The sequence below is a fragment of the Mandrillus leucophaeus genome, unplaced genomic scaffold, assembly GCF_000951045.1.
Source record: "Mandrillus leucophaeus isolate KB7577 unplaced genomic scaffold, Mleu.le_1.0 Scaffold307, whole genome shotgun sequence".
NCBI classification, from domain to species: domain Eukaryota; kingdom Metazoa; phylum Chordata; class Mammalia; order Primates; family Cercopithecidae; genus Mandrillus; species Mandrillus leucophaeus.
Genome location: NW_012103221.1, coordinates 1,416,623 through 1,443,927, shown reverse-complemented (window position 1 = coordinate 1,443,927; position 27,305 = coordinate 1,416,623). Strand labels below are relative to the sequence as shown.

At 36.8% G+C, this 27,305-nt stretch overlaps 1 protein-coding gene across 2 annotated transcripts in view; it reads left to right on the top strand.

Moving 5' to 3' along the window:
* Positions 1-27,305, top strand: part of EHBP1 (EH domain binding protein 1) — a 326,557-nt gene that overhangs the window by 16,548 nt on the left and 282,704 nt on the right. For both annotated transcript variants that reach the window (XM_011987305.1, XM_011987303.1), the window contains exon 3: positions 23,375-23,432. In XM_011987305.1, the coding sequence (XP_011842695.1) occupies positions 23,375-23,432 (58 nt within the window). The remainder of the gene's footprint in view (positions 1-23,374; positions 23,433-27,305) is intronic.

Here is a 27,305-nt window from a genome sequence, read left to right as displayed (position 1 = left end):
AACATATGTTACAACTACCGCAGAACTAATAAATATTGGGGGGAAGGTATTTTGAAGTTATGTAACTATCCTATTTCTCTTTAAAGTTTTCGCCACCAATTTAAAATTCATCAGTAGATTTTGCTTGTAGCGATTGCTGCTGTGTCCTAATGATAATTTTCTGTTTCCTTTATTCCTTCTACATTTGTTTTTGAAATTTTTCTGTAAGCAAGGTTTGTCCTTTATTCCTCATTTATTTATTCAGTTACTTATTCATATCAGTGTGTACTTAATGGTTATTTATAAAACAACCTTGTGATATCATTACTGCCTTTTGTACAGAGGCTCTGACAGGGAGGTACATTGTTTTTTAAAAATAACCCTTTCTATTTTTAAAAAGAACCTTTATTTTGAAATAATTTAAGATGTAGAGAAAAGTTGCAAACACAATACAAATAATTCACATATACATATCCCCTCAGTTCCCCAAGTGGCAACATTTTACCGTGTTTGCTTTATCAGTCTCTTTTAAGCTATTTTGTATGTAATTTTTTTCTTAACATTTAAGAGTAAGTTGTACCATAGTGCCCCTTTACCCATAAACACTTCAGTACGTATTTCTTAAAAATAGGGAATTTTTTTTTTTTTTTTTTTTTTTTTGAGACGGAGTCTCACTGTGTTGCTCAGGCTGGAGTGCAGTGGCGTGTGATCTCGGCTCACTGCAACCTCCGCCTCCTGGGTTCAAGCGATTCTCCTGCCTCAGCCTCCTGAGTAACTGGAACTACAGGTGCTTACCACCACACCTGGCTAATTTTTTGTATTTTTAGTAGAGATGGGGTTTTGCTGTGTTAGCCAGGATGGTCTCGATCTCCTGACCTTGTGATCCACCTGCCTCGGCCTACCAAAATGGTGGGATTACAGGCATGAGCCACCATGCCCTGCAAAAATAGGGATTTTTTTTTTAAACATAACCACAGTTTAATTTGTCAAAATCAGGAAATTTACATTTGTATGTAATGCTGTTACTTAATCTATAAGCCTAATTCAGATTTCTCCAATTAACCCAAGAATTCCGTTTATAACAAAAGAAGAATTTTTTCCTCCCTAGGCCAGGATCTAATCCAGGACCATATGTTACATTTAGTTGTCACATCTCTTTAATCTCCTTTAACCTGGTAGAATTCCTTAGTCTTTGTTTTGACACTTGACACTTCTTAAGTGTCAGTTCACCTTGACACTTTTGAAGAATGTTCCTCAATTTGTGTTTGTCTGATATTTACTCATGATTAGGTTCAGGTTATGAATACTTTGCAGTAATACCAAAGTGAAGCTGTGTATTCTGTGCATCAGGAGTCACATGATATTGATTGTGCTGTGCTTCAGGAGAACTGTTGTTATGATTTCAGTTCTTTTGCATTGGCTGAGGTATTTTATGTCCAATTATGTGGTTGATTTTAGAGTATGTGACATGTGGTAATGAGAAGAATGTATATTCTGTTGTTTTTGGATGGAGAGTTCTGTAGATGTCTATGAGGTCTGTTTGATCCAGTGCTGGGTTCAGGTCCTCAATATCTTTGTTAATTTTCTGCCTCAGTGATCTGTCTAATACTATCAGTGAGGTGTTGAAGTCTTCCATAAGTCTCTTTGAAGGTCTGTAAGAAGTTGCTTTATGAATTGGGGTGCTCCTGTCTTGGATGCACATATATTTAGGATAATTAGTTCTTCTTGTTGAACCCTTTATCATTATGTAATGCCCTTCTTTGTCTTATTTAATCTTTGTGATTTAAAGTCTGTTTTGTCTGAAATTAGGATTGCAACTTTTGCTTTTTTCTGTTTTCCATTAGCCTTGTAGATATTTCTCCATCTCTTTATTTTGAGCCTATGGGTGTCATTGCATGTGAGGTGGGTCTCTTGAAGACAGCATACCAATGAGTCTTGGTTCTTTAAGCAGCTTTCCACTCTTTGCCTTTTAATTGGGGTGTTTAGCCCATTTACTTTCAAGGTTAATATTGATATGTTTGGATTTGATCCTGTCATCATCATGTTAGCTGGTTATTATGCAAACTTGTGTGGTTGCTTTATAGTATCACTGGCCTGTGTGCTTAAGTGTGTTTTTGTAGTGGCTGGAAACAGTCTTTCCTTTCCATGTATAGTGTTTCCTTTAGGAGCTCTTGTAAGGCAGATCTGGTGATAATTAATTCCCTCAGCACTTCCTTATGTGAAAAGGATTTTATTTATCCTGTGCTTATGAAGCTTAGTTTGGTGAGATACTAAATTCTGGGTTGGAATTTCTTTTCTTTAAGAATGTTGAATACAGGCTCTCAGTCTCTTCTGACTTGTAAGGTTTCTTCTGCTGAGAGGTCCACTGTTAGTCTAATGGACTTCTCTTTGTAGATGACCTGACCTTTCTAGCATTTTTTCTTTCATTTCAACCTTGGGGAATCTGATTATGATGTGTCTTGAGGATTATCTTCATTTGAAGTATCTTACTAGGGTTCTCTGTGTTTCCTGAATTTGAATGTTGGCCTCTCTAACTAGGTTGGGGAAGTTCTCTTGGATGGTACCCTGAAATATGTTTTCCAAGTTGCTTACACTCTCCCCATCTCTTTCAGGGATACCAGTGAGTCATAGATTTGGTCTCTTTACATAATCCCATATTTCTCGGAGGTTTTATTTGTTCCTTTTCATTCTTTTTTGTATATTCTTGTCTGACTGTCTTATTTCAGAAAGCAGTCTTCAAGCTCTGAAATTCTTTCCTCCACTTGGTCTGTTCTGCTATTAGTTCTTGAGATTGCATTATGAAATTCTTGTAGTGTGTTTTTCAGCTCTGTCAGATTGGTTACATTCTTTTCTATACTGGTTATTTTGTCTTGTCAGCTCCTGCATTGTTTTATTGTGATTCTTAGCTTCCTTGGATTGGGTTTTAGTGTACTGCATCTCAATGATCCTTGTTCCTGTCCATATACTGAATTCTATTTCTGTCACTTCACCCATCTTGGCTTAATTTAGAATGCTTGCAGGAGAGGTGATGCAGTTGTTTGGAGGAAGGAAGGCAAGGCATTCTGGCTTTTTGAATTGTCAGAGTTCTTTTGTTGGTCCTTTTTCATCTTTATGGGCTGATGTTTCTTCAATCTTTGAAGTTGCTCACCTTTGGTTAGTTTTTTTTTTTTTCTTTTATCCTATTTGATGGCCTAGAGGAGGCGTCCCCAACCCCTGGGCCATGGACTGGAACCAGTCTATGGCCTGTTGGGAACTGGACTGCACAGCAGGAGGTGAGTAGTGGGCAGGCAGGCGAGTGAGCATTACTACCTGAACTCTGTCTTCTGTCAGATCAGTGGTGGCATTAGATTCTCACAGGAGCACAAATGCTATTGTGAACTGCTCATGCAAGGTGAGCTGCTCATGCAAGGGATGTAACTTGCATGCTCCTTATGAGAATCAAATGCCTTCTCCCACCTTGTGTGGAAAAATTGTCTTCCATGAAATTGGTTCCTGGTGCCATAAAGATTGGGGACTGCTGACCTAGAGGGCTCAATTGTGGTATCAGGTGGATTTAGCCAACTGACTTCATTTCTGGAAGATTTTAGGGGGCCAGTGCTCAGTTCCCAACTCCTGGACTGTGTGCTCTAACTGTGGGGGACTTTGATCAGCCCTGACTTTGTTCTCTGGCTCCTCGGGGTTAGGAATCCACTGTGCTGCGTGGCGGTGGGAACGCTCCAAGGTGCTGGGTGGTGTCGGCCAAAGTGTTTTGTAGTGTGGTAACAGTGATATCCATCCTCATTTTCTTGTGCCTTATTTGCATATGCCTCATTTGCATATGCCAGCAGCAGCAGCTGTGGCAGTATGGTGGCGTGTATGCTCGTTGGTTGTGGCAGTGTGCTAGTGGGTCCTGAAGTGCCTACCTCCAAGCCCGTGTTCACCTCAGTGTCAGAGGCAACCCATTGGTGGGGACACGGGGGCCCCCTGCTGGCAACTGTGCATGCAGTCATGCTGGTGGTGGTGTTGGCACAGGGGTGGGGCACTGGCAGGCACAAGTCTGTGTGTACTTTGTGCACTGCCGTCATGGGTGGTTACTCAGGGCAGCAGGGAGTCTGCTGTTCTCTGCCTGGTTTCACTCCCACGGCAGTGTTGTTACAAAGGCAGGGTGCTGGTGGGGGTGGAGTTGGCTGGCTCTGTGCCTGCCAAGGCTCCCACTGAAATGTGGAGCCACACTGAAATGTGGTTGGTGGAGGATGGGGAATGGACTGTACTCTGGAGGCAGCAGTGACTGGGTAGGGTGCATGCACATGGGCGGCTGATGGAGCAAGGAAGCCAAAACTTGCCCATGCACACACCGCCAGCAAAGTGATGTGGGGGGGTTGTCATGAGTGGAGGTGGGGTGTGGGAGCTACAGTGTGGGGAGGAAGCAGGTAGGTTGGTGCATGGCTATGACAGCCGCCCTGCTGGAGCTTTCCACCAGTCAAGCACTGTTGCCAGCATAGGAGCTATGATGTGGGCCCCTAGGGCGCTCAAGGCTTCTGTGCAAGCAGATGTAGCCAGGCTGGGGCACAGGGAGAGGCCAGCAAACCAAGGGGCACTCAGGTTGGACTGGTCTTGTCTGATGGGCAAGACTGCCCTTCAGAGTTGAGATCCAACAGTATCTCTGGGGCTAAAATCTCCTGTGGGAGCAAGTCAAGCCTAGGGGGATGGGCAACCCTGGCCGTGCTCTGTTACAGATGCTCCTTCACCAAACCCTCTGAGCTCCACATCAGCTGGCTTATTGCCCCTACCACTTCTCTAAGCAGCTTTCCCTGCCAACTCGAGTATCCATTGTAGTGGAGGAGTCTCCTTTTGCCAGGATTCCAGAGGTCGGTGGTAAGAGTGGGTGGGTTTCTCCTTGCAAGTTCAACTTACCCCGTCCCCTGGAATCCTTGGGGGCCTGGAATGACTACTGGTGTGTGGTAGGTAGCCCTGTACTGGGTTTCCAGCTTTCTCCCCCTTCATCCCAGCTTCTGTGTTTTCCCTCTGTCTGCTGTCAGTACTTTTCCTCTGAAGATCTGTTAGGCATGGGCCAGTCATCTCAATCCCTTCGTGGCATCTGTTCTACCTGGCTGCTCTAGTTGGCCATCTTGCCCTCTCTCTTATCCTATTCCTAATCAAACTTTTACCCATTAGTGTTAGTATTCAGTATGGTTTTGTTGTTATTTTTTATTTTAGACTAGTTAAGTGCACTCTTAAGAAAGGGGGAAAGAATAGAACAAGGAGTTCAATCTGTTACTGACTGTAAACAATTGATTGAGATAACTCACTACCAGCCTGGTTTTGTTTTTTATTTGAAGCATAGATAGATTCATTTGTTTTTATTTATATTTCACACTATAACATCCTCCCATCCTGTTGAATTAATGAATTAATTAAATTTTAATGTCGTTCCCCATGTAAGAACTATTTTTTTTTTTTTTTGAGACGGAATCTTGCTCTGTCACCCAGGCTGGAGTGCAGTGGTGTAATCTCGGCTCACTGCAACCTCCACCTCCCAGGTTCAAGCAATTCTCCTGCCTCAGCCTACTGAATAGCTGGGATTACAGGCACAGACCACCACGCCCGACTAATTTTTGTATTTTTAGTAGACACATGGTTTCACCATGTTGGTCAGGCTGGTCTCAAACTCCTGACCTTGTGATCCGCCTGCCTTGGCCTCCCAAACTGCTAGGATTACAGGTGTGAGCCACCGCGCCCAGCCTCACAAGAACTATTTTTAAAAGTATGTCTTCCCCATCTTGATTATCCTGTTCCCAACTCTCTGTCCTTTCCACTTTGTTCCACCCAACTCCTGAATGTAACTAGTTTTGTTATTCTGGGTTTCTTCTTCTTCCTTTTTTTTTTTAACAGATTTATTTAGGTATAACTCATATACTAAACAATTTGCCATTTTACAGTATACAATTCAGTGGTTTTTAATGTATTTCTAGAGTTGTGCAACCATAGTCACTATCTAATTTTGGCATTTTTGTGAAAAAAATCCCATACCTGTTAGCAGTTACTCCGTATTCCTCTGGAACTCCCCTCCCTACTCAATCCCCAGGTAACCACTAATCTAATTTCTGTTCTCTCTAGATTTGCCTATTCCAGATACTGTATGGTCTTTTGTGACTGGCTTCTTTCACTTAGCATTATGGTTTCAAGGTTCATCCATATGTAACAAATATCAATACTTCATTCCTTTTTATTGCTGAATAATCTATTATATGGATGTATTACATTTTATCCATTCATCAGTTTATGAACATTTGGGCTGTTTCCACTTTTCTGCTATTATGAATAACGCTGCTGTGAACATTTGTGTCTTGAGTATGTTATGGATCACAGGCTCTTTGGCTCCCTGTATAATAAAAATTAACATAGGGCCAGGTAGATATCCCAGACAAGGCTGTTATTTTGGGGCTTGCACTTGAGCGCAAGGGAGACAGCAGAGGTGCAGGGACTCTCTAGCTGACTCTGTGAAACAGCTGGTAGGGAATTTTTTGTTAGACGAACTGTAGGAATTGACATCAGGGGTGATATACGCAGGCTGGGCTGGGAAAAGCATGTGAAGGGTAGGGTATGCGGGTCAGGCATATCTGGTTGTGATATTTATGTTGAATATTGGACAACCGGGTAGTCTGGCCAGAGGCAACAAGGCTGTAAGTTAATTGTTAAGCATTCTTTCCTGAAGTGGGACCCTCCACAACCTTGGTTTGATATTTAGATTTCCTAAGGCCAGTTCCTGGAATTCTTTAAGTAAAAGGCATGGTTAAGACAGTATGAAGAAGGAGCTGTGTCCCATTCCTGTTCTGTCTCACGTACATACCTAGAAGTGGAACTGCTGGACCATGTAGTAACTAACTTTTTGAAGAACCGCCAAACTGTTTACCAAAGTGGCTGTATCATTTCACATCCCCACCAGCAATGTGTAAGGGTTCCGGTTTCTTCATTTACTCACCAACACATCTGATTGTCTTTTTTATTTTAGCCATTTAAGTACGTGTAAAGTGTTATATCATTGTGGTTTTTGACTTGCGTTTCTCTGGTTGCTGAACCATGTTGAGCCACAATATTTTCGTATGCTTATAGACCATTTACTTGTCTTTTTTGGAGAAATATATATTGTAATCATTTGCCCATTTTTAATTGGATCATTTTCTTCTAGTGTTGTAAGAATTCTTTATATATTTTGGATATAAGACACTTATCAGGTATGTGATTTGCAAAAAATTTCTCTCATGTTGTAAGCTATTTACTTTCTTGGTGATGTTTTTAAAAAAGGGTTTAATTTTCATAAAATATAATGTATCTATTAATACATTAATAATATGTCTATTTTTATTTTGTTATTTGTGCTTTTGGTGTTGTGTCTTCTTAGACTTTGCCTAACCCAAAGTCACAAATATTTACTACTTCTATTTTTTATAAGAGTTTTATAATTTTAACTCTTACATATAGTAAGTCTATAATGTATTTTGAGTTAATTTTTGTGTATGTGTAAGGAAGGTGTCTACTTTTATTCTTTTGTATGTGAGTATTTACTTTAGCACCATTTGTCTAGTCTGATTATTTTCTTCCTTTGTTTCTTTTTGCATGAACATGCAGATATATGCACTTCTAAAAAATTTATTTATTTTACCTATACAAAAGAGGTAAGACAACATAGTCGGTACTTTCACTTTACTTTTTCACTTAATATATTCTGAAAATCATTCCATATCTGTTTGTAGAGTTTGTCCTTATTCTTTTTTTTTTTCTCAACAGCTACAAAGTACTATCTTTGTGATACACTATAGTTTATCCAACTATTCTCTTATGTGGGGGCATTTAGATTGTTCCTAATATTTTGCACATACAGTACTTTAATGAATAGGCTTTGTGTTTGGGAGTAAATTCCTAGAAATAGAATTGCTGTGTCAAAAGGTAAACACATATGTAGTCTTGTTAGATATTGCCAAATTCCTCTCCATAAGGGTTTTATCAATTTGCCTTCCCACCAGAAATATATGAGAGTGCCTGTTTCCCCACAGCCTCAAGTACCAAATTTGTTGTCCTGATGTTTTTGCCAAAGGGAGAGGTGAGAAATGGCATCTTGGCGTAGTTTTAATATGTACATGCATACCTCAGAGATATTGTGATCTTAGTTCCAAACCACTGTAATAAAGCAAATATTGCTGTAAAGAGAGTCATACAGATTCTTTGCTTTCTCAGTGCATATAAAAGTTGTGTTATTTATTGACTACTGTTGTATTTAGTTTTTGGTCTTTCTCCTTAACTTTAAAATAATTGAGTTTAGGTTTTTCAGCAATTATGAATTTACGGAAAAATTAAAGTAGAGTACAATTTTCATATACCCCTCACCTGCCCCTATTTCCCCCTTCTTATTAATATCTTGCATTAATAATGACATGATTCCACCATTATAGTATCATACAGAATATTTTCACAGCTCTGAAAATCCTCTGAAATCTCTCCCTCACTCCCCGTTTCCGTCCCACTGAATTTCTGACAACTACTAATCTTTTTACTGTCACCATATTTTTGCCTTTTCCAGAATGTCATGTTGTTGGAATCATATATTAGGTAGCCTTTTTAGGTTGGCTTCTTTCAGTCATCAGTATGCATTGAAGTTTCCTCCATGTCTTGTGGCTTGGTAGCTTATTTCTTTTTCATCAGTAAATAATATTCCATTGTCTGGATGTGCGACAGTTTATCCATTTACCTGTTGAAGGACATCTTAGTTGCTTCTAAGTTTTGACAATTATGAATAAAGCTGCTCTAAACATGTATGTGCAGATTTTTGTGTGGATATAAGTTTTCTGCTTCTTTGAGTAAATACCAAGGAGTGAGATTGCTGGATCCTGTGGAAAGAGTATGTTTAGTTTTGTAAGAAATTGCCAAAATGTCTTCCAAAGTGGCTGTATTATTTTGCATTCCTACCAGCAATGAATGAGAGTATCTGTTGTTCCACACTGTCTCCAGCATTTGGCATTCTTGGTGTTCTAGATTTTGGCCATTCTAATAGATGTGTAGTGTTACCTTGTTTTAACTTGCATTTTCCTGATGACATATGATGTGGAGCATCTTTGCATGTTTTTATTTGCCTTTGTATCTTTTTTTGTGAGTTGTCTGTTAGGGTCTTTTGCCCATTTTTAATTGGGTTGTTTTCTTATTGTTGAGTTTTAAGAATTCTTTATATTTTGGATAATAGCCGTTTATCTGGTATGTCTTTTGCAAATATTTTCTCCTAGCCAGTGGCTTGTCTTTTATTTTTTTGATGGTGTCTTTCAAAGATGAGAAAAAATTAATTTTAATGAAGTTCAGCTTATCAGTTCTTTCTTTCATGGATTGTGTCTTGTGTGTTGTATCTGAAAAGTCATCACCATACCCAAGATTATCTAGATTTTCTCCTCTGTCATCTTCTAGGAATTCTGTAGTTTTATGTTTAATATTTAGACCTAATTTTTGTGGAAGGTATAGGAGATCCATGTCTGGAGTCATTCTAGCACTATTCATTGAAAAGACTATGTTTTCTGCATTGATTATCTTTGTTCTTTTGGTAATGATAAGTTGACTGTCTTTGTAGGGGTCCATTTCTGGGCTCTTTATTTTGTTCTTTCACCATTACCATACTGTCTTTATTACTATAGCTTTATAATAAGTCTCAGTGTTGGCTAGTGTTAGTCTTCCAACTATATTCTCCTTCAGTATTGTAGTGTCTATTCTGGATCCTTTGCCTTTCCTTGTAAATTTTAGAATCAGTTTGTCAGTATCCATAAAATTACTTGTTGGGAGTTTGACTGATACTGCATTGAGTCTATAGATCAAATTGGAAAGAACTGCATCTTGGTAATATTGAGGCTTTCCATCCATGTACAGCTATCTCTCAATTTATTTGGATCTTTTTGGATTTTTGTAATATTTTCCCCCCATAGATTCTGGATATATTTATTGGATTTATACCTAAGTATTTCAGTTTCTTGGTGCTAATATAAATGGTATTCCAATTGGTAAATTCCAATTGTTCATTGCTGATGTATAAAAGCAATTGACTTTTATGTATTAACCTTGTATCCTGCAATCTTGCTATCATTGCTTATTTATTTTACGAGTTTTGTTGATTTTTTGGGACTTTCTACATAGGCAGTCATATCACATGCAAACAAATAGTTTTATTTCTTCCTTTCCAACCTATACACCTTTTCTTTTTCTTATCTTATTGCGTTAGCTAGGACTTCCAGAATGATTTGACTAGGAGTGGTGAGAGTAGACATCCTTGCCTTGTTCCTTGGCAGGAAGGCATCTAGTTTATCACTGTTAAGTATAATGTTATCCTTAGGTTTTTTTGTAGACGGTCTTTATCAAGTTGAGGAAGTTCCCCCTTTTTTTCCTAGTTGTCTGAGAGTTTTTATCATGAATGGCATTGGATTTTGTCAAATACTTTTTCTCCATCTAATGATATAATCATATAGCTTTTCTTCTTTAGGCTGTTGATGTGATGGATTACAAAATTTTTATAATAATTGGTTTTTACAGTAATTGGTTTTTAAGTGTCGAACCAACCTTGCATACCTAGAATCGATTTGATCATGTTGTATAATTCTTTTTAACCATTGTTGGATTTGATTTGCTATGTTGGTCTGACTTTCTGACTATATGATTTTCCTTCTTTTGAATAATTTTTTAAAAAACAGTTGTCGTAAAGGAAGTCTATTGGTGATAAATTTTTTTAACTTTTGTTTGAGACAGTCTGTTTCTCACTTTTGAAGGACAGTTTCACTGGATACAGAATTCTAGGTTGGTACATTTCCACTCCTATTATTATTTTATTCCACTCTCTTCCTGCTTACAAGTGTAGGGACCCCACACTTCTGTGAGTTTTACCTAATTTACATGGTTTGTGAAAAGACTGATGTTATTCTTGCTTCATCTATAGGTAAGGTGTTTTTTCCTCTGGCTTCTTTCAATATTTTCCTTTGTGTTTGATTTTCTTTAGTGTGACTAGGATATGCCTACATGTAGATTTTTTTCTATCTATCCTGCTTAGTGTTCTCTGAGTTTCCTAGATCTGTGGTTTGGTGTCTATCATTAATTTTTGGGAAATTCTCAGACATTGTTGCTTCAAATATTTCTTCTATGCCTTTCTCTTTTTCTTTTTCTTTTGGCATCCCCATTATGTGTATTTATGTCTGATATGGTTTGGATCTGTGTCCCCACCCAAATCTCATGTTCAGTTGTAATCCCCAGTGTTGGAGGTGGGGCCTGGTAGGAGGTGATTGAATTGTGGGGATGATTTCTAATGGTTTAGCACCATCCCTCTAGTGCTGTACTCGTGATAAGAGTTCTCATGAGATCTAGTTGTTTAAAAATGTGTAACACCTTCCCTTGCTCTCTCTTCCTTCTCCTCTGGTCATGTAAAACGTGCCAGCTTCCCCCTCACCTTTTGCCACGAATTAAAGTTTCCTGAGGCCTCCCCAGAAGCTGTCATGCTTCCTGTACAGCCTGTGGAACCATGAGCCATTTAAACCTCTTTTCTTTATAAATTACCCAGTTTCAAATATTTATAGCAGTAGGGAACAGACTAATTCAATACTTTTTGTAATTGTCTCACAGTTTTTGGATATTCTGTTCTTTATTTTTTTCAATTCTTCTATTTCCACTTCAGTTTTGGAATTTTCTGCTGACATTTTTTCAAGTTAACTTATTTCCTTGATTGTCGTCAGTCTGTCCATGAGCCTATCAAAGGCATTCATCATTTCTGTTACAGTGTTTTTGATTTCTTGTGTTTCCTTTTTATGTTTTCTTAAAGAGTTTTCATTTCTCTGCTTCCATTAACACCCTTAGCATATCAGTCTTAGTTGTTCTAAATTTCAGTTCTGATCATTTCATTATCTCTGCTCTGAGTTTATGATGCTTGTTCTGTCTCTTAAAATGATTTGTCTTTGGTCTACCTTGTAATTTTTTGTTGAAAGCTGGAAATGATGTACTGGGTATGTGAAACTGAGATAAATAGGCCTTTTTAGTGAAAGGTTTTCTCTTTATCTGGATAGGAGTTGGGCTCTGTTTACTGTTTACCGTAGCTGTAGCTATAGGTGTCAGAGGCTAAAATATTCTCTGTACCTTTTTTTTGTTTTTTAAATCTCCTCTGTTGTCTTGTAGTTTCTCTAGAGATTTCTTCTTAACTGAGGTCTGGGTTGGATAGTTCTTTCAGTTGTATTTCCCTGTTATTATATGGGAGCTCTACTGATAAGGTGTGGAGGAACAGGAAGTATTCTATAGTCCTATAATGAGGCTTTTAGTGATTGTGTTTTTTGGCTTTACCCTCCCCAGTGCGCCTCAGTTTTTTCCCCTTTAGGTGAGAGAGGAAGTCTAGAGGGTAGTGGAGTTGGTTATTTCACTTCTCTCAGTTCATTTAGTTTCTGGTAAAATAGTTTCTCTTGAGGGTAGGCCTTATTAAGAGGCTTGGGAAAGTATTTCAAAGTGCCTACTTTTCCTCTTCCTTTGCCCTAAGCAGGAGGTTATTTTTATCCAGTCTGCACTGTGAGAGAACCTGGTAGGGCTCCTGGAGGTAAAACTCACAAAAATGTGGGGCCTCCCAAGACTGATCTTCCTGGGAGTTTTTAACTCTCATACTTGTCCACATCCAACCTCTAGTAATTGGTCAATTACAATTTAGACTTTCTTACTCTGTTACTGTGGAGCATACTGGTTCTTGGGCTGCTACTCCTGTAAGTTGTGATTCTCTTTGTCTGCCTCTCATTCCAGTTTTGGGGGTATGATTTGCCCTGTGACCTCAATTCTCTGAGGAATCTAGGAAGAGTTGTTGATTTTCAGTTTGTTTGCTTTTTCTTGTTGTGGGGATAGAAGTAACAGCTTCCAAGCTCCTGACATGCTTGACTGGAAAGTAGAAGTCTTTTTGTCTTTCCTTTACCAGTGTCTTATATTGCAAATAGTTTTTCCCATTTCGTTAATGTATGACTTTGTTTATGGCATTTTTCAGTATGCCTTTTTTTTTTTTTAATTTAGTCTATCAATATTACATCTTGATTTTGAGACATAGTGAAAGCATTTCTCTATACGGGCTTATAGAAATTCACTCATGTTTTCTTCTAGTACATATATATATATATATATTTTTTAAAAAACCATTTTAACATTTCCATCTTGGATCCATTTTGAGTTTATTCTTATGTAAGGTGTGTGGCATGTGTCTTTTTCTTTTTGAGATGTTTCAAATAGATAAATTTGTTGTTTTTAAACTATATATATAATTATATATATATAAAATTCATACATATATAACTATATATATGTATATATAATTCATTGTAGATTGTTTCACAAGCATGTAAGCAACCAAATCTTTTGATTAGTATTAGCATGGTATATTTGTCTACATCTACTTACTTTTAATCTACACTTGTCTTTATATTTAAAATAGGTTTCTTATGGAAAACATACAATTGAGTCTTGTTTTTTGAACCTCTGACAATCTTTTAATTGGTACATTTATACCACTGACATTCAAAGTGGTTACTCGTGTAGTTAGATTAATGTCTCCCTTAATTGTTACTGTTCTGTACTTGTTGCCTTTGTTCTTTGTACCTTTTTTTCCACTCTTTTTCTGCCTTTTGTGTGTGTGTGTGTGCTTGTGTGTGTTTTAATAGAGACAGGGTCTTGTTATGTTGCCAAGACTAGTCTTGAACTCCTGGGTTTAAGCGATCTCCCACCTTGGCTTCCCAAAGTCCTGGGCTTACAGGCATGAGCCACTGTGCATGGCCCTTCCTTGAGTTTCTGTTTTTTTTTGAGATGGGGGTGTCGCTCTGTCACCTAGGCTGGAGTGCAGTGCGCAATCACGGCACACTGCAACCTCGACCACTTGTGCTCAAACAATCATCCCACCTCAGCCTCTCAAGTAGCTGGGACCACAGGCATGCACCACCATGCCTGGCTTAAATTATTTGTAGAGACGAGGTCTCACTGTGTTGCTTGAGCTGGCCTCAAACCCCTGGGGTCAAGTGATGCTCCTGCTTCCATCTCCTAAAGTGCTTGGCCTTTGTCTTTTTTTTAGTAGCCTTCCTAATGGGTGGTATGAAGTAGTATTTTATTGTTCAGCAACATACTTTCAACTGTTCTTTTACTTTTTTGATTATAGACTCTATCTACTAACTTGTTGATTTGGTAGGTGAGGATTTAGCCCTCTTGTCATATCCTCCCTGAAGCTTACTTACCCTTCTCTTTACCCATCCCCTCACTTACCAGTCAGGTCTATCAGAGTTAGGTCAGAATTCATTGTGACTTAGTAAACATTGTTAGCAGCTGAGCCCTATAGTATTATCACATTTCCATTTTTAAAAAATTTCCTTATGTTAATAATTACTAATTTTGTTCTGTCCTCCCCCCACCTTCCCTTATGACCCTGCAGTGTACGTATCGTTATTATTCTTAAACGTACTTGTTACCTCTCAAAATCCTTCTCAAACAGTTAAACACGTTGGTAATTCATCAGTTCCTTTCCTCCGCTGGAGCCCACAAGTGTCCTGCTCCACTTTGAAATGGTCTTTCACAAAGCATTCAGCATAAATGACAACTTAGGACCTTTTTTCACTGCTATACTGGGGATAGTCAGATATTTAGCCTTCTGAATTTATCTAAATTTCCTATATTTCTCTCTTTTAAAATAATCATTATTTCATTCTAGTTCTGGAAGATTTCCTCAAATTTATCTTCCAACTCTGCATTTTTTGCTCACCTAATGAAAAATAATGACATAATCTTCAGAATGCTTTCTTATGTATTAAATATTCCTTTAGTATTTTTCATGAGTGTAATGTCTTTAATACCTCTGAGCATACTGGTGATATTGTCTCGGTTTCCTGCAAGTTCTTTTTCTCCTTTTTAGCCTGTTTTCTTTCATATTGGAGGCTTTCCTTAGATGATCTTTGGTCGTCTGTTCGCATTTAAGAGGGAGACTGTACGAAGCTATTTGGAAGCTCTGTGTGTACACATGGACTGGTTGCTAATGTTTTTGGAGAAGTTGCTGAAAGCCTAGCGCTCCACTAAGCACTTCATATATCTTAACTGTTCGTTACATTGGTCCTGTATTCTTATTTCACAGTTGAGGAACATCTTGAGGCTTAGATGATGCAACCAGAAGAAAGTTGTCTTCTTGTGATTCTTTTATCTATCATATTGTTTTTCTGCCCTCTTCTTAATAAATGCTTTTTGAATACCAGGAAATCTCTTGAGACCCTTAAGGTCAGAAACAAGACAGACAAATGTAGTCATTCAAAACACACAATTGCAGTAATTATAGAAGTGTATTGAGATGAAATTGTGAATATGATTGTTTGGGCTGAGGAATGGTCAGATTGATAGATTCTTTTTGTTTGTTTGTTTTTCTACTAACTTCAGTTCCAGGGAACCAGGTATATAACCTGGGTATACTAATATTTGTTTTAGTGACATGTGAGTCTTCTTCCAATAGGTCTGGAAAAAAAAGAGAAGAGTAAATAATATGCTAAATTAAAGGAATTTATTACGGGTGATACTATAAAACAATAAAGTATGAAGTAGTATTTGAGAAGACCAATATTGCATACATATACAGCAGTGATTCATTATAGTGCTGTTTGTCTTACAAATATCCTTATATTAGAAAAATTAGGCCTTGTGTGGTAGCTCACGCCTGAGATCCCAACAGTTTGGGAGGCTCAAGCAGGAGGATCACTTGAAGCCTGGAGTTGGAGCCCAGCCTGGACAACATAGCAATCTCTACAAAACAATTTTAAAATTATCTGTTGTGGTGGCATGTGCCGGTAGTCCTATGCCACCGGAGGCTGAAGCAAGAGGATTGCTTGAGTCCAGGAGTCTGAGGCTGCAGTGGGCTATGATCACTCCATTGTACTCCAGGCTGGGCTAGAGTGAGAGCCTGTCTCAAAAAAAAAAAAAAAAAAAAAAAAAAAAAAAGAAAAGAAAGAAAGAAAAATAGTAAATTCTTTATACTGTTGTTAGTAAGATATTTATTTATTTATTTTTGATGGCCCATCTGAAAGTACACTCTGCTGTAATATGCCAAACATCAAACTATGTTTCCTCAATTTGAGGTGCTGTTTCTAAATACTGGCATATAGATATTAGAAATACCTGTCAGAAAAGTTCCTTTGCGTTATCAGTTATTTTTAACCAAAAGTAATTGCTCTGTTAAAATATTTTTTAAACAATAGAGTGACACAAAAATATAGATAAGAAAACAAAGTATTTTTATTTAACTGATAAAGATGTTTTGCATCTTTTATTATTAGAATTGTCCTTTATTTTTACAGAAAAGAAATATATCCTGTGTATGTACTTTGTCTTGTATTTGTATAATTTTTTCCCTATTGAATAATTACTGCAGCTTGCTAAATAACTCTTGTGAGTAAGCATAAAGGAGTATAATTAACTGGAGCTGTAGTAGTGGTAGTTTAATAGGAGGCAGATGTACCTACTGAAGGATAAAAATAATTACTTGAGAAATAGTAAAGTTAGAGTATTTCTGTGATAAGACAATCTCCCCCTTTTTTGTTTAAATTTTCACAGCATCCTACCATGAAATGTTCATTTATGGCTAAGAGTCCTTTTCTCTAAAAGAAATAACCTTATTAGTGAAGTGCCTATTCAGTTAAATTTGGTATTAATGTTTTGAGCTCTTTTTTTCTTATTTTAAGCATATCCTGGATTCTGTGGTGAGAGAAATGTGTTATACTTTTTGTGTTCCAAAGACTTACAAAGTTCCTTATTTTTAATTTAGGAAAAGCTTGGAGGCTTTCCAAGTTTCGAGGTACAGCTATCTTTTATTTTTTGGAATAGTGATTTCATACAAATGAAAACTGATAGGACATAAAAAGGATAAATATGATCTCAGCACTTTGAAATGTAAACTTTTACAAGACAGCAACTATTATTGTTATGTGTTTTTTTTTAAATTTACTGAGTTTTCTAGAACATTGAGGGGTTACTGTAGCAGATACACCTGGAAATCCAAGTTGGTTAACCTAACAAAAGTTTATTTTTTGCTCACTTCTCAATGTAGAGAGGATGTTCCAGGTCAACTGACCTTCTGTGTGGTCATTCAGGGGCCCAGGCAACTCTTACGACTATGCCCTCCTGTGTGTTCTAGAATCCTGTCCATTTAGATAGTGTGGGGGAAAATATACTAGTTTATTATTCATTTACTCCAGAAGTGACATAGACCCCTTCTCATGTTCTAGTAGTGAGAAGTATGATGTGGCCCCATCTTAATACCAACATGGTAGTGGTGGTTGGAAAGGGCTGGGAGTAGGGTACTTCTTGTAACACCTCTCATGATTAACACTGTGCCTTGGACAGGGAGCATAAATCTGATAGTTTACTGCTCTGCTAAAAGTTATTACTTTTCCTTTCATAATATTGTTCAAAGGTGGTAATATTAGCTACCTCTAGATTGTTAATAGACAGGAGACAAATATCCTTGCCTCATATTCTTTACCCTATTTCTGAATTTTTCATTTTGCTTTTAAACCACCAAATATTTAGCCAATTAGTGTCAGTGTTTGTTGTTGTTGTTTCTTTGTTTGTTTGTTTTTTAACTGGTTGAGATTTTAGTGAAGTCCAAATTAGGGAATAGGCTCAGAGAAAGAAGGAGATATTTCTAAAGTCACTTAGTATCAGACCTAATTCCTGGTCTAGAATTCTCTTCTACATACAGTCTGCCCTCCTTATCTGCAGGTTCTGAATCTGTAGATTCAACCAACTGTGACTTGAAAATATTCAGGGGAAAAAAATAGAAATAACAACATAATAACAAAAAATAATATAAACAATATATCGTAACAACTATTTACATAGTATTTACATTGTTGTATTAGGTATAGTAACGTAGAGATGATTTAAACTTACTCATACACTGCCGAAGAATGTTTTGGTCAACAACAGACCACATACCTGAAGGTGGTCCCATAAGATTATAATACTGTATTTTTTACTGTACCTTTTCTATGTTTATATATGTTTAGATACACAAATAACCATTGTGTTAAAATTACACACAGTATTCAATACAGTAACATGCTGTACAGGTTTCTAGCCTAGGAGCAGTAGGCTCTTCCATATAGTCTAGGTGTGTAGTAGGTTATACCATCCAGGTTTGTGTAAGTATACTCCGTGATGTTTGCACAAGGACAGAATTGCCTAATGATGCATTTCTCAGACTATATCTCTATCGTTAAGCAGTGTGTGACTGTATACAAGAGGATTTGTATAGGTTATACGCAAATACTGCATCATTTTATATAAGGAACTTGAACATCCTCAGATTTTGGTATCTGTGGGGGGTCCTGGAACCAATCCCCCACAGATATGGAGGGACAACTGTGTACTATGTCATCTTTGAAAGGTCCACTTTTATAAATTCATATCTCTTGAATTAATACAAGTTTTTTCCCCAGATTCCTTTCCTCTTAATAACCTCCTAAGATACTTATCCTGGAGAAATGGGAATTTTAATTGATGTAGAAAAAAAGTGAGTGGTCTGAAAAGAATTTGTCATATTATTGTTTGGGTCTGGCCAGCCCATACTGGAATGTCATGTTGACTTTCAGTGCCTGAGAAAGAATGGCCCAGGAATTGAAGGAGCTACCAAAAAAGGAGGGGAGGTTGCCAGAGTCAAGTGGGGCCTATTTAAAAATTTTGCTCAGATCTTAGGGGAACATTTATGTTAACTTAAGACAAAGAATACTACTCCCCCACTTCTGTTGACTTGGAAAACAAATTAATTTAGTTGTTTGAGGGCTTTGTGATTTCTCTGAAATTTTAAAAAAATAATTTATTTAATTCTGTCTATTCATAATTAATTCCAAACTTAAAAGTTCTGATTTATATGTATTTATTTATTCTACTTCTTAGTAAGTGTGCAACTGATTTATTTTTAGTAGCTCACTCCCCACATTTAAATACCTCCCACCAGCATAAAGTAATACAAATTCATGGTAGAAAATACAGAAAAGTATAATGACACGTAATTTTACTTCCCAGTAATAAACACAGATAGTAATTTGAGGTATTTCCTTTTGGTTCTTCTCTTATTATATAGTATAGAAAAATTGAAATCTATATTAAACAAACAGACCATGATATCCTAAGCATTGTCCTATGTTTGCAAATGTTCTTAGAAAATATTTTTAATGCCTCTGTGATTTTCTAGTAAACAGACATACGATAATTAGTCACTCATCTTTTGTTGGGCTTTACATTGAAAGTGTCATTGTAAATTACAGTTTTTACAAATTTTAAATCTAGTAATCTCTGTGGTTGGGCCGGTACTTTCTGCCACTGTTCATGTTGTTTCCTGAGATATTTATAAATAGTTTCTTTAAGCTAAGGTCTTTTCATCTACTCTGTGTTCTCCAAGGTTGTGCCTGGGCTAGGGTAGTTGGTTTAATGGTCTGTCTCCCCACTAGATTGTGAACTTCCAGTGGATCTTTCTTTCATCCTTGTATCTCCATTGCTCAGCATGGTGCCAGGAACATAGCAGACATTCAGTAAAATATCTGTTGAATGCTTATTATGATTATGGAAAGTGATGGGAGTGATTTTCATGTGATAGTTTTGGGTTTCTCTTATGGCTTTTAAAGTTTCACCTCACACGTGTGTCATACATCAGAGAGTGGAAAAGAGTAAAGGAGTTAAAATAAGCCAGAAATGTTTTTCTTTAAACTTAGTTTTCATACGCAGTAGTTCACTTAGTGGTGAAGAGGAGGGCATGCTTTAGTTGCATGCCAGGGAAAGCTCAAGCTAATTGCTTTATAATCTGAATATTGTAGCTCTCCTTTTAGCTTCTCCTCTCTTCTCCACTTCAGTCCTCTCTGCTCTTCTTCACTGCTGTCTCCTGTCCTTTTTCCTAGCTTCTTTCTCCCTCTCCAGAATTTGATGTCAAGAGCACAATTTGAGACAAAACATGCCACCTTCAGATTCAGATGTTCCTTTTTAATGGCTTTGAAGACAGGATAGAAGGTGTTAAATCTTTATTTTTAAATGCACAGTTTCCTTCCTTGAACAAGCCCACGAAAAGGCCTCAACTTTTCCAATGGAGCCCTTTAGACAGATTTCATAGGAAGTGTGACTGTGCATACATTTTATGTGTATGTCCATAAAATGTTTATATGTAATATATAAAAATGTGTGTGTATTATATATAGGGCTACCTACTAACTAAACTGAAGTGATGGAATAGAGATGTTAAATATGCGATTGTTGCGTTCTCTCTGAAACCCTATCAGGTTTTCTTGACTTTTTTGACAGGAAATTATATGATTGTAGGTTTGTTGGTAGTTGGAGAAAACTCTCACAGCTGTCCTGTGTCTGGTCTCTTGGGAGTACATAAGTAAATATTTAATGGTTATTTTCTAGTGTATATGAATGCTTAAAATATTGATTATGGATAGCCAGTTATGTGGTTCTTGGTACCCTTCTATTGAGAATAATAACCCACAGCAGTTCTTTATTTTAGAACACTCTGCCTCAGTTTGTTCCTGATAATAAAATGGTGGACTGATTTCTAGTGAAGATATTTAAAATGTGAACTTGACTTAAAATCACTAAAATGTCTAGCTATCTCTGGGGGCATTCTTAAATAAGTGACTTATGATCTATTTACATTCTTGGGACATCAGGCATACATACAGCTTAGGAGACCACCCTTCTTGCTTTTTTATGCTAAAAAAGCTTTCATTTTCTGAAGCACTGAGATGCGTTGAGTGGCAGGAGGGTGCTAGAATGAGGCAACAGTTCAGGTGGCACTAGGAGGATGTTGTGTAGGGGAGACACTCTCATTGCCATCACAGGTAATGCCTCCCTAGACTTTCAAGTCAAACAGTGGTTGTCAGCCTTGGCTGCACGTTAGAATCACCTGTGGAATTTAAAAAACTGCACACCAGACCAATTAAGTCAGATTATCCAGGGCTGGAACCTAGGTATCAATATTTAGAAATGCTTCCCTAGAGTTTGTATTTTAATGTGCAGCCAGGATGAGGATCCCTGCAAAGCTTGGATGAGTTGCAGGGATGATGTATTATATAGCTACTGGCTTCAGTTGGACCTCATCAATTATAATTAAACAATTGGGAGTTCTTGGATGAAACTTAAGGTTTATTCAGTGCCACATATTCATTGAGCCTCAACCTCATACTAGATTATTAGTTGCTAGGAATACAAAGATAAATAAGATATGGTTGATAAGATAGTGCAATCTAGTGGGAGAGATAGAAATAATAAATACTTACAATACAACGTATACAGAGTATTAAAATAGAAAATAGGTGTGTCTAGGTTATTATTGGGAACACAGGCGTAATTAACTCTGAGGCTTGGAATATGGGATGGGTAGGAGAGGATGGGGCAGGAGATGACATGAGAAATGGTCAGGGTTACACAGAGAAAGTGATAAATTAGGAGTTTACCAGGTAGAAAAATGGAAGAGGAAGTTTTTGTGTGTGCTCTTTTGTTTTTTTAAATGTTGTAACATTGCAAAGATGTGAAGAAATGAAGGAATATGTGTTCAGGGGTTGGTTATAGAGCAAGATGCCTATGAGATATTTGCAGGTTATACAGTTAGAGAGCTAGATCAGAGTCAAGTGGTGAGTGAAATACCTTATAAGCCATGTTGAGAAACAAGGGTGTTGCAGGGCCAAATGCACATAGGGTCTAGATAGATGATTTTAAACAGTGAAGCTGGTCAGGTGTGAAGCAGTTGGTAGTGTTAGAGGCTCTCCTAATCTGTACAGCATAGGCCTTGTTTAAAGATATTTAAGAACTTTTTAAAAGAGTTTAAGTTAAAACTAAAATAAAATAGAATACTCTTTCAGTCAAGTAAGCCTGTAAAATTGAACCTGCAAGGGCCAGTTGGTAGTACCTTCAGTGTAAGAGCCCAGCATATGATGATAAACAAGGAAAAACTGTAAGATAGCATTTCTATAAAAGTACTGTCAAAATATAATTTCAGAGTTGAAGTTGGGCTGGAGCTGTGGAGATGAGAGCATAAGTGAAGAGGATAGTGCAGTAATCTAGGTAAAATGTTCTGGCAAGCCATCAGTGTTTTCAAATGAGGTAGCTTACGTTTGTTGGCTACTGTTCTCCTCTTGTTAACTTGCCATCATTGATCATACCTTCTTCCCAACCCCATCTATCATGTTGTTATACTGCACCCCATCCTTACTCACTGTAATTGTCCTAGTCCAGGTTTTTGTGTTGAACAAGGTGTTTTTTTTTTTTTTTTTCTTTTAACGGTTGTTTGTTTTTCCATTGGTATAACTCTCGTATAGGTTTGTAGGTGGATCACTGAGCGAGGAGTTTAAGGCTGGAGGCCTTTTATGTATGTGTATATGTTTTTAATTAAATGAAACAGAAGGAAAGGTTATCTGCTGAAGGCAAGGGATTCCAGTGTAAAATGAACAGGACATAGAAAATGGTGAAGGTCAACAAGATGAGTATGGCATTCATTTCTTGGTTAAGAAGCTTTTATCTAAGATTTTTTTTAAATGAAAATTTAAGTAAAATAACTTATAATCTTGATGTTTTTCATAAGAACAAAAGAGAACTTCGTTATATTAGGTTGATGCAAAAGTAATTGCGGTTTTAGCCATTAAAAGGAATGGGAAAAACCGTAGTTACTTTTGCACCAACCTAATATTACCTAAAAATGTATTATTTTTGTTTGACTTTATATTAGTGGAAGATAAAGAAGAGAAATCTGAGATTAGAAGACTGTATTTCAGTCTTGGTTCTGCCAGAGCTTTTGATTAGTTATTTAACTTAATAGTCTTTTAAGCTTAATTAAAATAGGGATAATAGTATGTACCTTGCCTGTTTTTTCAGTACCGTATTGTTTTTATGAAGATAATTGAGATGATTGGCTACAATAATGTTTTAAAAACCACAAGCATTGTTCATGAGATATAGAGATGCAAAAGTAGTGAATTCATAGATTTAAATTATTTTGGAAGTGCCGTTTTTATACCTATTTACTTCACATTAAAGGGAATAATGTGTTAGAAGTATGGTATTAATTTTTGGAGAAGATATGTGTGTGCTTTTTCTTTTTAAAATAGTAACCAGTTCTAAATATTTTATTTTACTTGGTTTGTCCCTGTGAATTAACTTGCTAAAGTATTGTTAGAAAAGACAAGGAGGAAATATTAGTTATGCAAATTAGGTCACATCTGTAGTCAACATCTACTATATTTGATAGAGCTTTGTTGTAACAGTAGCTGCTCTATGTAACCTAAAGCAGATGACATTTTTGCTCTTTTGAAGGCACTAAAATGAAACTTTATTTATTTAAGATAAATTATGTTTAACTTTTTTTTCTGTTTGGCAGGCAACCAGATAAACTGGTGGTAGTTTGGACCAGAAGAAGCCGAAGGAAGTCTTCTAAGGTTAGTGTATTTTCTAAATTTCTTACCTAAATGTTGAATACAAATTAGCAAACTGCTCTGGTTCCAGTGTAGAATATTTTTAAATGTTACTTGATTTTTTTTTTTTTCTTGATTGTCTACTGAAAATGGGTTGATCAGATGCTATAATCTTTTAACTGCTTGTTCTTAAAATAGGAGCCAGATACCTGAGTTTTGGTCTTGAATTTGGTAATTGCTGTGGTTTGAAAAAAATCAGGTGTTGCCAGTGTAATAGAATAGGTTGGTGCAAAAGTAATTGCGGTTTTCCCTTAATAGCAAAAACTGCGGTTACTTTTGCACCAACCTAATATAAGGAGGTGGGGGGGGGCCTTTAAGAAGTGATTAGGGTAAGGACTTCTCCCTTGTGAATTGAATTAGGCATCCTTATAAAAGGGCTTGATAGAGGGAGTTTGTTTCCTTTTTTCTTTTCTGCCTTCTGCCACATGAGGATGCACAAAGAAGGTCCTCACCAGATGCTGATGCCTTGATCTTGAACTTCTAGCTCTTAGAGCTGTGAGAAAATAGATTTCTGCTCGTTATTTGTTACTCAGTCTGTGGCATGTTGTTACAGCAACACAAATGGACTAGGACAGGAGCCTTGAATAACATAATAGTTAAGTAACTTCTCTGTACTACAGTGTTAAGAATTAATGATTAAACAGGTGCCACTTACACAATTGTACCTAAGATTAATTTATTTAGATTGCAAGATGACAAAGTTAGGGCACACTTAAGGAGTTACGAGTTATCTGAGTCTGTTGCTGGGTTGCAGAAGAGGAGTTGGGTTTTTCAGAGATTTAAATTTCTTTTAGTACTGATAATTTTGTTTGTGGGGAGTGGAACAGAATTTTATAAAATTCAATAACAGTTCTACAGATATTTTAAAAATTCTATCCTGGTCAGATTCTATCCTTATGCCTATAATCCTGGCACTTTGGGGAGGCCAAGGCAGGAGGATCACTTGAGGCTAGGAATTTAAGATCAGCCTGGGAAACATAGTGAGACCCCATCTCTACAAAAACAAAAACAAAAACAAAAGCAAAAACAAAAGCAAATTAGCCAAGTGTGTTGATACACCTGTAGTCCCAGCTACTCAAGAAGTTGAGGTAGGAGGATCGCTTGAGCCCAGGAGTTTGAGGCTTTTTTGAGCTAGGATTGTGCCGCTGCACTCCAGCCTGGGTGACAGAGTGAAACTGTGTCTCTAAAAACAAAATTCTGTTCTATAAATAAATGTGACTATATTTTTTGTTACTATACAATGACCACAAGAATGTTTGTTGAATGTTGGTTTTTCTACAAGTAGACCTGTATAAAGAAAACTTTATTAGTTTTAATTGAAATTCTACAATTTTCTGGATTTAAAATTTTTTATTTAGGGCATTTTTTTCAAGTCTTTTATTTTTATTGAGCTAAAACTTACATGTGTATAATACACAGATCTTAATTTTATAATTCAGTAAGCTTTGATCAATGTGTATACTTGTATAATTACCACTTCTGTAAAGATACAGAGTGTTTCCATCACTTTTTTCTTTTGTTCCTCTTCTAGGCAGTTCCCAACTCTCAGAGGTGAACACTGTTTTGATTTTCTGTCACCATAGACTAGTGCTGCTTGTTCTTGAGTTTCATGTAAAATAGTACAGTAGTATAGTCAGGCTTGTTTCACTTGTCATAACGTTTTTGAGATTTATTCATGCTGTTTTGGTATTTATTTGTTTATTGCTAAGTAGTATTCCACCATGCAAATATACTATGATTTGATTATCTCTTCCTGTGTTGATGAACATTTGGTTTTGTTTTTTTTTCTTTTTTTTTCCAGTTTTTTACTCTTGTGAATAAAGCTGCTATAGACATTATTGTACAAGTGTCTTTGGGGAAAAATATTTTTTTATCTTGAGCATATCCCAAGGAAAGGCATAACCAGGTAATAGGGTAGGTTCATTTTTAACTTGTAAGAAATTGCTAAGCACTCTCACCAGCAATTTGAAGAGTTTCAGTTGCCTCACATCCTGAGCAGCAGCATCTTTAAAGCATACGTTTATGGTTTGGGAGCATTGTAATTTGAATGCTTTCTTACTATTAACATATGAGAAAGGGTTCTAAAAAGAAACATAACATTTGTTCGTCAATATAAGATTTGTGGAAAGGACCAATATAAATTTATCCACTAAGTATAACAGGTGAATATGACTAGACCTATACATTTTAGAAATAGCCTCTAAATGTTTTTAGTTATCAACAAAAAACAATTTATCTCTTTTAATAATTAGCTTGAATGCCACATTCAGGGTTTGAAAAAAAATTAGATGGCAATTATTTTCTAAGAGAAAATGAGAAACATAAGGAAATACGTTAGATTATAGGTCAATTAAGAATATCCTGGCTGGGTGTGGTGGTTCACACTTGTAACCCTAGCACTTTGGAAGACTGAGGCAGTTGGATCACTGGAGTCCAGCATTTCGAGACCAGCCTGGCAACATGGCGAAACCCCATCTCTACAAAAAAAAAAAAAAAGAAAAAGAAAAGAAAAACCTATATTTGATGTTTGATATTCTTTTTTATTTCGTTGCATTTACATTGAAAAGATTGAAAAGTCAGTCAAATAACTTCTGTTAGGTTCAGATTCTTTTTCATATTGTATCAAACATTGTTTGAATCCAAAATGCAAACATAAGAGGCTACAGGTTGGTTTTCTTAGAATATAATATTTTCTAGAAGAAATTACTTATTGTTGAATGAATTTTCCATTTGTCATGCTCTTAATATTTTAAAATCTTTACTGATACGTTAGAATCATTGTGATTTCTCTTGAAACAGATGTACTTCTTGTGAAAAGTTAGTATGATGCAGTATGTTCATATATTTATGAAAATGCCGTTTTAGGCTGGGTGCAGGGGCTCAAGCCTGTAATCCCAGCACTTTGGGAGGCCGAGGCAGGTGGATCACCTGAGGTCAGGAGTTCGAGACCAGCCTGACCAACATGGTGAAACCCCATCTCTACTAAAAATACAAAATTAGCTGGATGTGGTGGCACATGCTTGTAATCCCAGCTGTGTGGGTGCTGAGGCAGGAGAATATCTTGAACCCGGGCGGTGGAGGTTGCAATGAGCTGAGATCATGCCATTGCACTCCCGCCTGGGCAGCAAAATGAGAACTCCATCCCAAAAAAAAGACGGGAAATGCCGTTTTATAAATTGTATATAATAAGCTAAATAGGGAAATAAAAATAAGTTCCAGAAACTATGAAGGAAATGATTATATTATTGTAAAAGTTAAGCAACTTAAAAAAAAACTTGAGAGTGAGATCCATGACATTTCAGAATTTTTGAAAACCATTTGTTTCTAGCTACTAAGTTAGCTGTCGGTTACATTAAATCTAAAGATTAGAACCATTTTTTATTCTGAAAGACCTTTCTGTTTTCTGATGCTTTTCCTTTAAAATATACATTACTTACGGCTAAGTACCATTGAACTCATGTAGGAGGAACAAATCTCTGCAACTATTGGTCAGAAAAGAGAGAGAGAGAGATATATATATACATATTTATTTTTATTTTATTTTATTTTTACCATGGAAGGGGATTTTTATTTGTTTTTTTGTTTGTTTATTTTATTATTATACTTTAAGTTCTAGGGTACATGTGCACAATGTGCAGGTTTGTTACATATGTATACATGTGCCATGTTGGTGTGTGCTGTACCCATTAACTCGTCATTTACATTAGGTATATCTCCTAATACTATCCCTCCCCCCCTCCCCTCCCCACAATAGGCCCTGGTGTGTGATGTTCCCCTTCCTGTGTCCAAGTGATCTCATTGTTCAGTTCCCACCTATGAGTGAGAACATGTGGTGTT